This window comes from Danio rerio, chromosome 18 (assembly GCF_049306965.1).
Source record: "Danio rerio strain Tuebingen ecotype United States chromosome 18, GRCz12tu, whole genome shotgun sequence".
Taxonomy (NCBI): Eukaryota; Metazoa; Chordata; class Actinopteri; order Cypriniformes; family Danionidae; genus Danio; species Danio rerio.
In genome coordinates this window covers 17,257,505-17,275,347 of record NC_133193.1, presented here as the reverse complement: position 1 = coordinate 17,275,347, position 17,843 = coordinate 17,257,505, and the positions used below count along the sequence as shown (strand labels likewise).

The window sequence follows — 17,843 nt, the reverse complement described above, 5'->3', positions numbered from 1 at the left end:
CATGATACTTCAGTGTAGATCTCTCCTTACCTTAGAGAATTAATTCCTGACACATGTCTCTTATAACCATTTAGTGTGGACATATCATGGTCAGAAGCAGATTTACAGAAAATAATAGATAAAACACAGATATAAAAATTGGTAAGAAAATTCACTAACAAAGCAATTTAGAAACAAATGATGAAAGAAGAATTCAACATGTCTCGTTGAAGTTTGGAGCGCTTATTTGATGCATAAGAAGTTAAAATGCACACCTAGAAATCCATTACTTCTTTATTAAAAGAAAATTTGTCCATAAACTACTGTTTATTGCAATAAGTATGTTACGATAGGTTATTTTATTAAATATTATTGTTAAAACAATTTTTTTAATTTTCCTAATATTTTCAGCCAGGTTTTAATGAACTTGCAATATTGTTGAAAACACATAACTTTTAGTTCTGATATGCAGATAGATTTCTTGTTATTGTAAACTCGTAAACACACAATTGTGATCGGTTCATGAGATTGGCGAGTACTGATCGAGCCATGAAATGTGATTATCGGCTGATACCAATCTCTGGCCGATCGATCGGAGCATCCCTATTAAACATCATTCAAAAACATACTTAAGTGTAAAATAAATTATTTATTTAATAATATTTTAAGTCATGTATTTATTTATTGAGTTTTTGTAATGTATATTATATTTTATAATTTACGTAGATTTAAATAAAGATTTAAATAAAAAAGCCTCATGAAGATAATAAAAATAGCAGCAATAAATAATAAATAAAATATTATTTATTTCATTCAAAAAATTTTAAATATATTTGCTAAATTAAAGATTTACTAAGACAAACATTTAAATAAGGAAGCCCCATGGAGATAATTAAAAATGTAAAAGTATCAATAAATAATACGTTTTACATTTTTTAAAATAAACTTATTAAAATATATGACTAAGACAATTATTTTTTAATTAGATATTTTTATTTAGCTTTTTTAAAAGTTACAAGACAAATATTTCAATAAAAATGCCACATGATGTTAATGACTATATGTTGCAATAGTGATATTTTACTGCTGGCACTGACAATTTCAACGCATTTTAGATTATGATTATATTAATATTCAAAGTGTTCAAGAGCCATTAACCCCTTATCCCCCATCTCAGCAGGGTGTTTTCACACCCTGTAGTTCGAAAGAAGTCAGGAAAGTGGGTGAGCTCAGGTATGTTTAAGTGAAGGGTTTGCATGAAAAGTGGAGTTTCAGTACATTACATACACACTACAGCTGATTTATACAGCAGCAACACAAACACAGACGCAGGGGAGATAGACAGTGATTCTGAGAGCAACAGCAGATCTGAGAGCTGTGTGGAAGTGGAGGATTTTCAGTGTATAAAATATTGTAGTGACATTACTGTAAACTATTACTGTAAATCATTTTGACTAAGGTGTGTCTTAGTCTTAAAGACATCTTAAAAGAGTACTGCTGACGATACTAACTAACTTTGCCTCTGAAAAAACAAACTAAGGACACTGATCACACACATAGACAGAAGAATCAACACAAACTGAAACCGCATCTTTTTTTTTAAAGACGATGAGTGGCAAATTCGGATTTTACCAATAAAAAATGTTCCTCACAAACAAATTTCTGTCACGTGTTAGCAGACCACTGTAATCCACACCTGTGGATCCACATGTCAGCTGTGCTCTTCTTATGGGGAAATAAGAACACAACTTTCATTGCGGTACAATTATAAACGCAACACTGACGATGCTTCCACATTTCTTTTTAAACCAGAAGAACGAATTTACTCTAAACAACGCAAAAACAACAAATTGTCACCTTTTAGTGAAATATACGTGTCCTAATAGTGTTTTTTAGCAACATGGGACGCATATATGACGGTCAACATCTCATAAAATGTGCTTTGGTGTTTCGTGAACCTTTAATGATCATATTTCTTTGCCTTGACTGCACCATTCCTTATGGCCAGACAGGCATGAAATTATTAATAGGTGAATGTCCTACACAAAAGCAGTTTCTTAATACAAAACATTCCAAGATGCCACTTTCTGAAGAACACACTTCATGACACATCTCTCATAACCAATATAAGGGTGTGTTCGACTCTTCCTGGTAACTTTTGTTCAAATCAAACAAGTGTGTAGGAGTCTACATCTAATGGGTGTGAGCTTCATACAACACAACGGCGGGTCATTGTTGATGAAAGAGCTATTACTTGAAATGCAATAGGAAGAATCGGGAATTTAAAGTCCGTCCGTTGTCTGCGGCTCAATAACCAAAAACAGGATCTGTTATTGTACACAAGCGCTAATGTTTGTGTGGACGAACCCGCTAACGTTTTATAGACAAGAGCCTTTGTGTGGACTGATAATACAATAGCATTTCCACCCTGTTTTTCTCTTTGTAGATGATCTTGAAGGGAAAGTCAAGTGGTTGGACAACTATCAGAAGGTGAAGCAGCTGAAGGAAACTCTAGTGTGGCTTCCTGTTTGGGAGAGCGATAAGAGGGCACACGTTCCTGAGGTCTGTACATTTCTTTAGAATGGGCTTTATACACAGACTTTTCATTTTCAGTCATCCAGCCTAAGTGCTTCTGGTAAACTGTTGCATCATTACAAAATCACGTTTAAGATCTGATTTCTTTAAAAATCTGTGATTTTCACTGCCTGATTGATATACAAAATAAAGTGGGTATCAGAGGGGACAAGAAGCTCTGCATTAAATTATATTTTTCCACGCCATGTCTTTAAAATATGGAATTAATTTTACTCCAATATTTTCAATGGAGTTTCTGCACTGGCCTGCTGCTACTGATGGCACTTGTGTTTAAATGCTCTTTCTTCTTATTTTATGCTTAAACAACTAAATGAATGCTTAAGCCTATTGAACGGATTGTATTTTAAATACAACATCTATGCTGTAAAAAGAACCTTGTGAAATTAAAAATAATCACATAAACCTTTCAACGGAAATTTACCATTGGCTGAAAAACATTAGCTGGGCATATACCCCATTGGACTATATGTTGAATTTTGAAATCGTTGTTAATAGCGACAATGGTAGCCACTGAGTGAACTCCAGTCTGCAACACATTGGCTGCGTCTGAAATCACATAACTACTGACCATATAGTACGTTAAAAACGTACGTTAAAACGTGTGTGAGCCGAGTAGTGTGTCTGAGTTGTTAATAGTACACTGTAAGACCTTCAACACAACGTTCCACGTTTAATGTACCTTTAAGATTTCACCAGCATTGAACTAAAAAAATTTAGCTAGCTAAACAGAAAGTTTTCAATGCAATAAAATGTTACGTGTTACGTATGTTATGTTACGTATGCTACATGTTACGTGTCACAAAGTTACATGTTGCGAAGTTACGTGTAACTTCTGAGTAGCTATTGCCTACACTGTGATCACCTTCTATTTATGCCGAGATTTTGAAATGCGCATCCAATTAACACTAAGCTATTCCATTATGTTATGCAAGAGAATTTTTATTTTTTTTTGTATTACAGAATTATATACATTGTCGGAGAACTATTTACATTGTCAAAATGTAACAATGTTGTTGATTTTTTTGACATACATTGTCAAAAAAGCTATTTTTTTCAACACAACATTTCACCTTTAATGTACCTTAAAGATTTCACCAGCATTGAATAAAAACATTTAGCTGCGTAAACGAAAAGTTTTCAAAGCAGTAAAATTAAAATGTTACCCTTTACGTATGCTACATGTTACGAAGTTACGTGTTACAAAGTTACATGTTGCAAAGTTATGTGTAACTACACAGTGTATGCGATAGCTGCCCGGATCACCTACTACTTACGGCGAGATTCTGAAGTGCGCATCCAACATATGCTCTGCCATGATATTACGTAAGAGAATTCATTTTTTTAGTAGTAATGCAGATAGCATACAGTATTATATACATTGTCAAAGAATTATATGCATTGTCAAAATGTGACATTGTCGTTGTTTTTTAACATTTTGAATGGCAAATTTTTTCAACATTTCACGTGTAATGTACCTTCAAGATTTCAACAGCATTGAATTAAAAACATTTAGTTGACTAAAGTTTTCAATGCAATAAAATCTAAATGTTACCATTACGTATGTTATATGTTACGTATGATACGTGTTACGAAGTTACATCTTACGAAGATACATGTTACGAAGATACATATAACTTTACAGTATAGGCGATAAGTACACAGATGACTTACTACTTCCAGCAAGATTCGAAAGTGCGCATTTAATCGGTGCTACACTATGCTATGATGTCACGTGAGAGAATTCAGATTTTATAAGTATTAATACAGATAGAATACAGAGTTGACATGTAAACTATAGTTGTATACAATAAAAAAAGATATAATTTATATACATAGTCAAAACGCAAGAAAATTTGTGAACGGGAGTGAAGCGACGCAACTTATGCAAGTGATCAAGTGAAATGCCAACTGGCCCAACTGGTGCTCGAACCAGCGACCTTCTTGCTGTGAGATGACCATGCCCCCTGATTTAACGTCTCAATATGCTTTTCCCCCTCATTTTATTATCCAATGTTTATAGAGATTTAACTATTTGATATTCGGTCCTTCACAGTCCCTGAAGCACCTGCTGAAACCTGTGACACTGGAGAACCTGGTGATTAACCGCAGCCTGTTGCATGATGGGAAGCTTTTTCTCATAGGTCAGACTGATGAACTGTTTCCTTTTTTATTTTTTGAAATGGTTGCGCAGTTTGCTTATGCGACTTACTATTATTCGGACTTTTTCCACACAGAAAACACAAAGCAGCAAGAGGTCTATCTGTTTCTCTTTGACGAATTCCTCCTAATTACGAAGATCAAGAGGAATAAAAAGGTGAGGTTATGTAACGGATTAAAGAATGTGTGTATATATAAACGGAGGGAAAGTTTGAGTGTGGTTTGCTGTTGGTCTGTATTGATGTACTATAAATCATGAGTGATGGATGTGACGTGATATGAAAATGGATTTGTTGATTCTGTCTGGGAGCGATGATTGATTCAGGCCATTTTATTCTCTAAGGTTGAATAGAGTTCAGTGGATTGTCACAGATTAAATGACTGCACTGACTACTGGAAATGGAGAGTAAAAGTGCAATGAATAACAGTGGGATGAATCAATATTTGATTTATCTCATGAGATGCTTTTAAATCAGAGATGTCCAAAGTAAGGCCCGCAGGCCAAAGTTTACCCATTGTAAACCTTGGTGGTTAAAAGCGTGTTCATTTCTTTAATTATTCAGCAATTCCTTCGCAGGCCACTAGAAGGAAGCCTGCGTACCACCAGTTTTAATGCTACTTTTACTTGCTACTACTGCACAATGCAGAATCACCAGTGCTCCTTGAGGTTTACAAAAGCACAAGAACATTGGTCTGAAAGGCTTTTTAAAGACAAAACATTTAAAGCATGATGTGTGTGTGTGTGTTGTGTAGCAGAAGTCTGGTGTGGTGGACTTTGCTGCGGGTCAAGAGCTGGAGCTCTTACTGCAGGAGGGCTGCAGCTTCACTGTGCTGGACCAGCCCATCTCTCTGGACCGCCTGCAGCTCAAGAACATTGACCAGCTCAACGCTACAGGTGCTCAACACATACACACACACACACACACACTTATCATGCCTCGCACACAAATACAGACCCTTACACACAAAAACACACATGCGCATCCACCCTTACACACACATGGAAGCAGACAAACAGGCACACTCCCATTCCCCCACACATTCACACACTCATACACACAAACACATAAGCTCTCACAAACAGACATGCGCTCACACCCGACACAAGTGTCCAAACACACCCACACACACATGTCATTTCACTCTGCAGCCTAAGAGCGGTTACTCACTGAAGCTAAGAAAACTAGGTTGCTGTTGGAAGTAGTGTTAGAAAGGCCAGCAGGAGGCGCTAAACCTGTGGTCTGCGTGAGTCCTAATACCCCAGTAAAGTGAAGAGGACACAATACTGTCAGAGAGCGCCGTATTTTAGATGAGATGTTAAACCGAGGTCCTGACTCTCTGTGCTCATTCAGAGTAGGGGTGTAACGCTGGTGTCCTGGCTGAATTCCCTCCATCTGCCTTTATCGATCATGGCCTCTCCACTCCACCAATAGCTGGTGCGTAGTGAGGGCACTGGCGCCGTTGTCCTGTAGCTGCCGTCGCATCATCCAAGTGGATGCTGCACACTGGTGGTGGTGTGGAGAGACCCCCCCTCATGATTGTGAAGCACTTTGGGTGTATGGCCATACACAATAAATGTGCTATAAAATACACATTACACTACAAACACACACACACACACCAGATTAATTTCACATTGCTGTTCTAGCATCATTCACTAATCCAGAAATGTGATCAACAAATGATTGTTGTGTGTGTGTGTGTGTTTCAGCATCTACTCTGCCCAACTCATTCATCATAATGCATCAGAATCGCTACCAGCAGTGCATCGCCGTATTCGTTCTACAAGCCCAGAGCGAGTCAACCAAGGTCAGCTTTGTGTTTTTCTTGACGCTGAAAAATTCAGCTTCATCGCAGAAATAAAATATAATATCATAGAAGATCATCAATTTAAATTACACTACCTGACAAAAGTCTTGTCTTGATGCCAGTTGTAAGAGCAACAAATAACAGCTTGACTTGTAGTTGATCATATGGAAAAGTGGCAGAAGGTAGATTTTCAAATGAATCATCTGTTGAACTGCATCTCAATCATCACAAATACTGCCGAAGATTATTGGAACTCACATGGACCCAGGAGTCTCATAGAAATCAGTCAAGTTTGGTGAAGGAAAAGTCATGATTTGGGGTTGCATTCAGTATGGGGGTATTTAAAAGATCTGCAGAGTGGATGGCAACATCAACAGCCTGAGGTATCAAGACATTTGTGCTGCCCATTACACAATAAACCACAGGAGAGAGCAAATTCTTCAGCAGGATAGCGCACCTTCTATTACTTCAGCCTCCTCTTCAAAGTTCCTAAAACCAAAGAAGGTCAAGGTGCTCCAGGATTGGCCAGCCCAGTCACCGGACTTAAACATTATTGAGCATGTTTGGGGTAAGATTGCGTAGGCATTGAAGATGAATCCAAAGAATCTTAATGAACTTTGGGAATCCTGCAAGAACGCTTTCTTTACCATTCCAGATGACTTTATTAATCAGTGATTTGAGGCAGAGATGTATGGATGCAGTTCTCCAAGCTCATATGAGTCATACACAATATTCATTCTTTTTCCACTGCACCATGACTTCATACTCTATACTGGACATTACTTCTGTTAAGACTTTTGTCTCAGCAAAGTCAGACCTTTACTGTCTTAATTAATTAATTTAAAATCAAAGCATGATCATATTTTATTTTGGTGAATTAAGCGTAATCTAGAGGCCTTTGCCTTTCATATAAGCCACTTCTGATACCAAATGATCAACTAGAAATCAAGTTATTATTTGTTGTTCCTAAAACTTGGATGGGTGACAAGACTTTAGTCAGGTAATGTATAATAATGTTTTTCATTACTCAAATAAAGACAGCCAGCTAGAGACTTTGCTTTAAATAAATTAAGGAAAGAATAGTTGCATTAATAATATTGGATTTAAATCATTGTATTAGTATTTTAATTAATTATAATGAATTATTTGTAATTACTTTTTTTAATGAATTTAATAAACGTTTTGATGAAATAAATGCAGCCCTGGAGATCAGAAGAGACGGACAAACTTGATTGAAGAAAAATGCCGTACAGCAAGCGTGTGTGTGAAGATGAATGAGTGTGTGTGTTGTGTGTTTTTCAGAAAGCCTGGATGTCGGAGATCGAGAAGGCCGTGAGTTCTCTGCTGAAGCAGGACAGTCTTCATCCACGCGTCAACAACTCTTTTCACTATACAGAGTCGTCACAGATCTGATTTACACACAGACTTTCAGGAGAAAATACCCAGAGTGCCAATGGACACTGCAGTCCACAAAAACATCTCTACTTTTAGCCCAAAAATCATTATTTCTTCCACTTTTCTAAAGTTTACCAGAAAGCCGACACAATATATCGAGTCTGAGCCGGTCAGAAATCCCCATCAAAGTATCAAGTCTATCTTTGTGACATCGTAAGGCTGAGTTCTGGACAGCAATGGTGGATTTCACAGCAACAGTTTCCTCCGCTTATTCAGTTCAATTAAAGCAGAACAAGAGGAACTACTTTTCAGTTCCCCTTTTCAACGTTTGGAGAACAATCTTGCACGTTCCTGTCATAAATGAAGATGGTAGATTTTGTATTGTGAGGAATGTTAAATGCAGAACTTGTAAATTAGCCTTAATGCTATGAGTGTGTTTGTTTGTTCACCCTTGTTCCTGTTTGTATAAATTTAAAAGACAGAAAATGATGTTATGAAGTGTCGGAGTCTTTTCTGTTTGACCATGAAAACTAAAATATTGTCATATATGCCCTTCCAGCTGCAACCCATCACTGGGAAACATCCATACACACTTATTCACACACATACGCTATGGACAATTTAGTTTATTCAATTCACCTATATCGCATGTTTTTGGACTGAGAAGGAAACCGGAGAACTTGGAGGAAAGCCATGTGAATACGCCGCAGGCTGAGTGCCTTAGTGTCCGACCAGTGATGACATACAGCCATATTGCACTGCTACTAGTGTGATATTGCCTATTTACAACAGTTGGACAGCATAATCGTGTGTATAAAAATTTTAATGAAACACAGAGAGACTTAAAATCCTTTTGTTTGAGGAACTACTTTCTTCTGCCATTCATTCACATCTGTGGCTGACGTTAGAACAGCAGAAAACATTACTAAGTCAATAACATCACTTTAAATCTAGTATTTAAATGATTCTCTAGCATAATATCAGTCAGTTTAAAGACATTTCTCAGTATTTCTCTGTTACTATCGAGAGATCACAATAATTAACCCTGAAAAAGCCGACTCAGCACAATCACTACCAGATTACTGTTATGTTTGCAATCAGGAAAAATGCTAAACACATGCGGGCATTTCTTCTTTCTTTTTACTAAAGTAGTAGTGACGAAAACTGGGGATGCAACAGATGGCCATCAAAAAAGTAAATTATGGTTATGCAAAGAGTGGCCAACACAAAACACATACATTCCTGATATGCGAGTCCCATTTCAAACTCACACTACAATTACTATGGTATAAATACAGCACTGCAACATACTAAAGAAAGAAATCTACTGTAATTGATCAGCTGTAATTACAAATTACAATGTTTTAATCTTCTAAAAGTTTATTATGCGGTTTCTGTCACCATCTTGTGAATGGACAACATCAACCATCTTTGCTGTGCTCGAAGAAAAGCTAATAGCTGTTGATGCGCTGTCTCTTAGAAATGATAAATATTTTAAATAGGCATTATCCTTATAAATAAACTGCATAGTTGCAATCTAAACAACTACATTCTCGACTGAAAAAGCCTCATAAGTACATTATGTTGTTTAACAGCAGCGATATTTGTCAAACTGTAGAGTGCCCTCTGCTTGTCGCTGCATGTAGGTGGAGTAATACACAAGGGTGAATGGTGAAGAGATTGGACAAGTGCTGTTATTTGCAGAACATCCCACTGCTATCAACCAATCAGATTCAAGAACCAGACAGGACTGTGTGTCAACTGTGTATGTATATACAGTATATATATTGAAAACTGTTTGCCTTTTAAATACTAAAAAACTGCTTTTGGTTAAAGATGAGACATCATGTTTTGGTTTACGGAAGTAAGTGTTTGAATTTAACGTTTAAATTTCTTTCATGAAAATTAAATTCCAAAATATGGGTGAAATAATCTTGCATCATTTAGAAAATAAACATGTATTTAAAATTATACTTAAAAAAAATACTTAAAATAATTAAATATAAAGTTTGTGCTCAATAATAAATTGTATTGTATGATAAATGATTCAAAATGTTCTGTAGACAAATGTGAAAAACCTAGAAGTTGAAAAGATTTAAAGATTTTAAATAACAGAAAACATTTATTAATTTGAGAAAAATCTTTCATTGGTATATAACTAATGTTACACTGAACTACATTCCAGATTTTAGTGGGTGTAAATGTAAATCTATGTAAACAAGTTTAAGAGCAACTAAAATGAAACCCCAAAAACAAATTCAAGCATTCCAAATATGAATAAACACCACAGCCATCAAACAACACTCCATGAGGCAGACAGAAAATAGAAACAACTAGTTTATTATTTACTCTTAAACATGATGGAAAATTAGAAAACACATAATACCTCTGAACATGTTTTTGTCTTCCATAACATCAAAACATCTCAGTTCGTCAAGTAGTTTACCATCAAACAAATCACCTTCGCCATCTGCTGTTTTACACCTTTATTATATTCTGATAGTGATTCTTCATCCACGTCTGATGCTCTGCCAAAGGAGTGAGCAGATCTCCTGCTTCACAAATGCACAGAAGATGACAGAAATAAAGCTGGATGTAAGGCACACACCAACATGAGCACAACATGACTATGAACACCCTGCCGTTCAGCCAATGGATTGATAAGAACAATAATACTGCATGACATCCGTATAACAGACACTGCTAGTGTGTAGTGCTGACCAGAAGTGATGTACTTTGCATTTGCGACCACACATGAGTTGTACAGCACTGTTAAAGAAACACTACACTTTTTATTTAGGAAATTAGGCTCATTTTATCATTCACCAAGAGTTAAACAGTTGACTTTTACCATTTTTAATCCATTCAGCCAACCTCTGAGTTTGATGGGAGCCCTTTTAGCTTAGCTTAGCATAAATCATTGAATCAGATTAGACCATTAGCATATTAAAAATGATCAAAGAGTATGGATAATTTTCCTATTTAAAGCTCAACTCTTCTGTGGTCATATTTGTGTATTAAGACAGACAGAAAGTGAAAAGGTGTTGTTTTCTAGGCTGATATGGATAGGAACTACACTGACGTAATAATTAAAGAACTCTGCTGCTGTACCACGGCTGCAGTAGGCACAATAATGTTATGCAGTGCCTGAAAACAGTCCTCAGATAGGTAGCTAGGTAACAGCGCTACATAATATCATTGCACTCAATGCAGCCATGGTACTACAGCAGAGTTCTTGAATTATTACGCCACAATGAAAGTATAGTTCCTAGCTATTTCGGCCTAGGATATAGTAACTTTTAATTTTCTGTCTGTCTTGGTGGAATATGTAACTACAGAAGAGTCAAGCTTAAAATAGAAAAATTACTAAAGTCTTTTTTGAATGTTTTAGTGAAATGCTAACGGTCTAATCCGATTCAATGATTTATGCTAAGCTAAGCTAAAAGTGCTTCCGCAAGACTTGGAGATCGGCTTAATGTATTAAAAAATGGTAAAACTCAACTATAACTCTGCGTGACTTGTAAAATGAGCTTATTTCCGAAAGTGTACTGTTCCTTTAATGGTAAGAGAAAACACAAAGTGAAGTCAGATGGAGGTCGTATATGGCACAGAGTGGCATCTATGATATTGTTTTCGATGGCGGCACACAAAATTAAAGGGATATTATTCATATAATATTACATTTTTTAAAGTCACCTCACTTGACTGAGCTGGTGAAAAGCGCAAAACATCCTGAGACACTTTAACATTGTGTTTATGCTCCTGAATGCATCTACTGACACAAACCGCATGAAATCATTACCTCTGAATCACACACGATTCACGATGTGCGATCTATTAAACTGAGTGAAAACATCTATTAGACAGAGATACAGTGAAGTGTACTGTACAGCAGTGAGTGCTCAGACAATCTCACAACACGCTCGGCTTCTGCTAAAGATATAGATCAACAACAAAGAAAACTGTCATTTACTGACCCTCATGTTGTTTCAGAGCTCTATGAAAGGAAGATGTTCTGAAAAGAATTAGCTTGTGTCCACACAATGGAAGTAAATGGGGTTCAAATGTATTTTGAACATTCATTTTCACTGTGTGGATTCAAACACAAGGAAAGTTGTATCATTTACTGTTCTGCAAATGAAACAGATGTACTATTATATATCAAAAATAATACATCTAAATCTTATTTTGAAAACATTTCAGTTCCCATGTAGTTTCTATTTGTGAACAAAAAACAACAGATAACAATGAGAATGGAAACTGTTTGGTCATTAAAGGGACAGTTCTGACAAAACTAAAAATTCTTTCAACATTTTCAGACTTTTCACTGTTAACGGAGTTTTTTTAAATTATGAACACAAAAGTTAAGAAAGAATGTTGGAAAGCTGTAACTATTGACTTCTATACAGTAAGATTATCTTGTTTTCAATGTTAATTTAATGTTTAATGTAAACTTTCAATGTTTTTTTAATTCAATATTACAGTTCGTAACATTCTTCAAAATATATTATTTTTGTTTTCAATTTTTAAAAATCCCACAAAGGTTTGGAACCACTTGAGTGTGAGTAAATTGTTATTTTTGTTATTTAACATCACTTTAAAATTATTCAAAATGTTCTTGGTTTGGCATGAAAAGATGTTTTGAAACATTGGTTACAAGTTAGGGGGGATGGAGTGTGCGGAGTAGGGGTCACTTCTGCTATATTTGCAAAAATGCAATGGAAGTTAAAAGAAAAACCAAAAACTGTATTCAACATTCTTCAAAACATTTTCTTTTGTGTTCTGGAAAACAAACAAACAACATGAGATATTTTGAAATGAAGTCAAAGAGAAAATAAACTGATCAACTACATACTTAAAAAACATTTTTTTGTGTACTACAAGAGGCAAAAATAAGATAAAACGTCTTGTAGAAGTTTGCAGAAAAACATTTTTTGTTTGTAGAAGTCAATGAGAAAGACATCAAAAGTATTTTGAACAGTTTCTGTTGTCACTTTTTTGCATTGAATGACAAAAAAAGATCAACAAAGTCATTACCGCTCTTCAAAACATGTTCTACAAGTAGCAAAAAAATGAGAAAGAAAGAAAGAAATATTTTGGAAAAAATGTTAGCAAACTAAAACATTCTGAATAAATAATGTGGGAAAACCACAACAGAACACACTGTAAGAGTTTGCTTACTAACATTTTTGAAAAATCGTCATGTTGTGCACGAAAAAAAAATTGTAAAAGCAGTTTTGGTTTCAATAGACTATTTACTTCCATTCATTTTTTTCTTCATCACAATAATCTACTAAATGGAACACAGTACACTGTTTGGTCTCCAACATTTTTCAAAATATTTTTTGACATAAAAATAGACTTTTAATAGATAATAGATATTTATAGATAATAAAAATAAGTCAGTTTTCATTAACTTCAATAATATACTTGATACACGATAGACATCAATAGGAACTAAAATGTTTGTTTACCAACATTCTTCAAAACATCTTCTTTTATGTTCCACATATGAAATAAACAGGTTTGGAACAACATGAGGGCGAGTAAATAATGTCAGAATTAACACTATTACATTTTGGAGTAAACTATCCCTTTAAACCTAAAGGGTTAGGGTTAGGACAAGCCTATTTGATGCCATGAAAGAGAGAGAATCATCTCAGGCTGACGATAAACACACTGTAGCAGCTGACATTAGAAACACAATCAGCGGTCTGTCATTCATTTTCATTAGCGCTAGCACACAAAACAAAATTACACCCAACGCACAGTTATTGCTTAAAAGCAGGGCACATACATCCAACATGTGATAAAAAAGAAACCAGAACATAGAGACGTTTCTGTGTGCGCAAATCTTTAAAACGATCACCAACTTCTGGTGAGATTATAAATGAGAAATAAACATCTCCACAGACAGAAGAGCAGCAAAAAAGCAAGCATGTACATCACACCCCACGAACCGTATGTTAACATGCCCACACTGAGTGACAAATAGAGTGACAATTATATCGCAATATTCACATGTGCCTCTTTTAGTCTGTACAACTACTTACAAATATGATATATCAAATAAAGAGCAGCTTCCGTTCTCCTCTGCACGCTTTAAAATATCATGTCAGTGTAAAACCTTAAACATTTAAGTCAAAACTCAGGAACTGCTCCTTTATTTTGTTCAAGCGGACCCTTCATTTTTCACCCATCGGGGTGTGAAAGCGGCCCGTAAGTGGCAAAGGCACTGGACAGAGGAGGACAGGTTTAATTTAGTGTTACCTCCGTCTGACTGGCAGCATGATGAGCCCACCCGTGACGTGCAGCTCCTGTGTTTGCTGTGGAGAGGTCAGGGTGAGCGGGACTTGCAGAGGGGTTTCGGGCGGGACAGGGGGCCGATCAGCCCTGGAGCTCATCAAAGCAGTTGTCACACACTCGAACGGGCTTCTTGGAGGAGGGTGTGAGGGCGTTGCGGGCAGAGCACTCTGCACAGAAGATGTTCCCGCAGTGTCTGCAGTGGTGCTGGAGAAACACAGAGGGCAGGTCTCAGGTCAGCTGGGTTAAAAAACTTGTGTGATGGAGTGATAGTTTAGGCTTGGGTTGATTGATCAAAATATTTAATTCACTTTGATTTGGAACTGATTTATTTGAAGATATTTCTGTCATTCACTTTTTTTTGTAAAGCATATGTTCAAGAAAGTGAGTACATCTGCCAATATTCAATAATACAATACATGGTGATAATAAAAAAGATGTATTTTTTAATAATAGTTTTTAGGGGTTTTCTCCTTTATTTGGATAGGACAGTGGAGATTTTACAGACAGGAAAGTGTGGAGACCAGAGATAGGGAAAGGATCGGCAAAGGACCTCGAGCTGGGATTCGAACTCGGGTCGCCGTTAGCACCTTAGTGCTATGTGTCGACGCACTAACCCAGGCATGGGCAAACTTGATTCTGGAGGGCCGATGTCCCTGCAGACTTTTGCTCCAACACTAATAAAACACCTGAAAAAACTAATCAGTGTCTTAAAGATTACTAGAAAGCTGCAGGCATGTGTGTTTGATTAAGGTTGGAGCAAAACTATACAGGACACCGGCCCTCTAGGATCTGGTTTGCCCATCCCTGCACTAACCACTAGGCTATTAGTGCTAAGAATGTGCAGGTCACAGTGGTTGTTTTTTTATCAAAAATGCTTGAAAACTTTATTATAAAAATAAATAGTAATTCATTTATTTTCTTTTTGGCTTAGTCCCTTTATTAATCTAGGGTCGCATCAGCCGAATGAACCACCAACTTATCCAACATATGTTTTACGCAGCGGATGCCCTTCCAGCTGCAACCCATCTCTGGGAAAATTCCATACACACTCATTCACACTCATACACTGGACAATTCAGCCTACCCAATTCACCTGTACCACATGTCTTTGGACTTGTGGAGGAAACTAGAGCATCCAGAGGAAACCCATGCGAACATGGGGAGAACATGCAAACTCCACACAGAAATGCCAACTGACCCTGCCAAGGCTCGAACCAGTGACCTTCTTGCTGTGAGGTGAACGTTTTATACAAATTATAAATAGCCTAAAAATTATGGGCTATTTGTTGTCCAACATATTCATTTGAACAAGTTAATCTGGTCTACAACATTCCCAAGATAAAGATTGTCTGATTCTTCATAAGTGTGCCTGTTGTTAACAGGCGATGCAGTGGCGCAGTAGGTAGTGCTGTCGCCTCACAGCAAGAAGGTTGCTGGTTCGAACCTCTGCTCAGTTGGCGTTTCTGTGTGGAGTTTGCATGTTCTCCCTGCATTCGCTCCGGTTTCCCCCACAGTCCAAAAGACATGCGGTACAGGTGAATTGGGCAGGCTAAATTGTCCGTAGTTTATGAGTGTGTGTGGATATTTTCCAGAGATGGGTTGCAGCTGGAAGGGCATCCGCTACATAAAAACGTGCTGGATAAGTTGTCAGTACATTTCACTGTGGCGACTCCGGATTAATAAAGAGACTAAGCCAATAATAAAATTAATGAATGAATGATTGTTAACAATTTACAATGAGGCTCCAATTGTTAACATCAGTAAATTAAAATAAACTGATGATAAAATTACTTGTAAAGCATTTTTTAATATTTTAGGTGATGTAAATATCTTGGTTAAGGTTTAATAAATCATGGTCACTTCAACTTAATGGTCACTTCAATGCACTTAATAAAGTTAAGTGCACTTTTCTTTTTAAACTAACATTACCAGTGCAGCAATTGTTACTCATCCCTAGGGCCATACAGAATCTGTGAACATGTTTTGCTATTTCTGCAAAGAAATTTTGCAAAAACATCTACTGATTCATGTGGAATGATTTTGGGAGTTTCACAACTAAAAATGTAATACATGAAATAAAAACAAATAATGCCTTTTTAACTTTTATTTATTGTTTACAATGCAAATCCACTTAGATCCACTTAATTGGTAAACAAAGTCTCTCATTTAATAAGTCTACTAAAAGACAGAAAATATTACTTTAAAAACTTTATTGTAAATAAATCAAATGAACATTTTCATATTTGTCAATAATATTACTGGAATTAACTTCAAAATTTAATAAGTATAAATTTAAACACCTTTACACAAGTAAATAAGCAGACTCACTAAACAATGAGCTAAAAATCGGAGAAAATCTGCAGATTTCTGCCCGCACAGATTCTGTGTAGGCATACCCATCACTGTTGATGTTAGTTTATGGTTAAACTAATGTTTATTAATGAGATTTTATTGTAATTTGTTTTACTTAATAATCTGCCATAATTTTTACTCTGAATATTTACATACAAAAAATAGTGCTCTTGAATGATTTATCCTGACTAATTGCATACAAAAAAGTATGCACTTATATCACAATTTAGTGTGTATCATTAACAAATACATAAATGATGTAGAAATATTAGTATGTATGTGAAAAATGTCTGCATTTATATATACATAATTAATATGCGCTGGACAAGCACATTCAAATTCAAATATCAACTTTTATGTTGTACATTAGTCACATATAATCATGAAACTACTAAAGCAAAACACAAACATAGTTAGTTTGCTACTGTATATAATGTAATAGCTCTGCAATTATTGAAACAAGAACATTTGGGAACATTTTACGGTATCCTTGTTAAACTTGTTCCATGTAATTACAATAGTAATTACAATTAATTATGCATAACTACATTCAACTAGCTCTAAACAAACACATTCAAACCACATAGTAAGTACATGTAGTTAATTAATATTACTCGGTAGTTAAAGGAATAGTTACATTTTAACAAGGACACCAAAAATGAAAGTGTGTGTTATAGAGTGAATCTATAATGCAGACCTTTCTGACAGTGACGGAGAAGCCTTTCCCACAAGCCATGCAGTTCTGCACCTCATGGTCTTCTGTCCACTTCCGTGTGAGGGATTGTGACTGTTTTATCTGAATCAGGAGAAAAAAAGAGCCACATAAAAGACACTAATCTTTAGAAAAGATTCTGAATTGTACAATCAGTAATTTCAGTGTGTCTAATGTTGCTAAGTCAGACCTGTAAGGACTGGTTCTCTCGACCAAGCTCCTGCATGGCGGCAGTAGTGTCGTCCAACTTCCTGCGCATCTCCAACATCTTAGCCTGAAGCTTCTCCATCTCCCCTTCACCCTGGACGCACCTGGAAAATGAGTTATTTGCTATTATTGATTACTTTCTACTTATTAAAGGAGAACTTTTTATAATTTTCAGTTGTCGTCACACCATTAGGCAAAACATTTATATACCCTGTTGATCGCCAAGTCACAGGCTAAATAATTACTCTATTTTTTTATTTTCCAAAAACCTGGAAAATTGTTGTGCAGTCAGGTTTAGTGTTATAAACCAACAAGGAGACACACCTAAGCT

At 36.0% G+C, this 17,843-nt stretch overlaps 2 protein-coding genes across 7 annotated transcripts in view; one reads left to right on the top strand and one right to left on the bottom strand.

Annotated features, from left to right (window-relative positions):
* The window catches only part of plekhg7 (pleckstrin homology domain containing, family G (with RhoGef domain) member 7), a 44,847-nt gene extending 36,423 nt beyond the window's left edge, over positions 1–8,424 (top strand). For 2 of the 4 annotated variants that reach the window (NM_001328211.1, XM_009293507.4), the window contains exons 12-17: positions 2,426–2,541; positions 4,628–4,715; positions 4,809–4,888; positions 5,485–5,626; positions 6,443–6,540; positions 7,843–8,424. In NM_001328211.1, the coding sequence (NP_001315140.1) occupies positions 2,426–2,541; positions 4,628–4,715; positions 4,809–4,888; positions 5,485–5,626; positions 6,443–6,540; positions 7,843–7,953 (635 nt within the window). In that variant the 3' untranslated portion in view covers positions 7,954–8,424. The remainder of the gene's footprint in view (positions 1–2,425; positions 2,542–4,627; positions 4,716–4,808; positions 4,889–5,484; positions 5,627–6,442; positions 6,541–7,842) is intronic. The other 2 variants (XM_073929240.1, XM_005169952.5) reach the window with 1 other exon arrangement.
* A 1,830-nt stretch (positions 8,425–10,254) lies between these two features.
* Positions 10,255–17,843, bottom strand: part of eea1 (early endosome antigen 1) — a 44,656-nt gene continuing 37,067 nt past the window's right edge. Inside the window, exons 27-30 of one of the 3 annotated variants that reach the window (XR_012394001.1) lie at positions 17,496–17,616; positions 17,291–17,389; positions 14,206–14,445; positions 10,255–10,490 (exon numbers count right to left, since the gene is read on the bottom strand). Coding sequence is in view for 1 of the 3 variants with exons in the window: in XM_003200437.7 (XP_003200485.1) it covers positions 14,323–14,445; positions 17,291–17,389; positions 17,496–17,616 (343 nt within the window). In the remaining 2 variants the exon portion in view is untranslated. Of the gene's footprint in view, positions 14,446–17,290; positions 17,390–17,495; positions 17,617–17,843 lie in introns of all 3 variants that reach the window. The other 2 variants (XR_012394000.1, XM_003200437.7) reach the window with 2 other exon arrangements.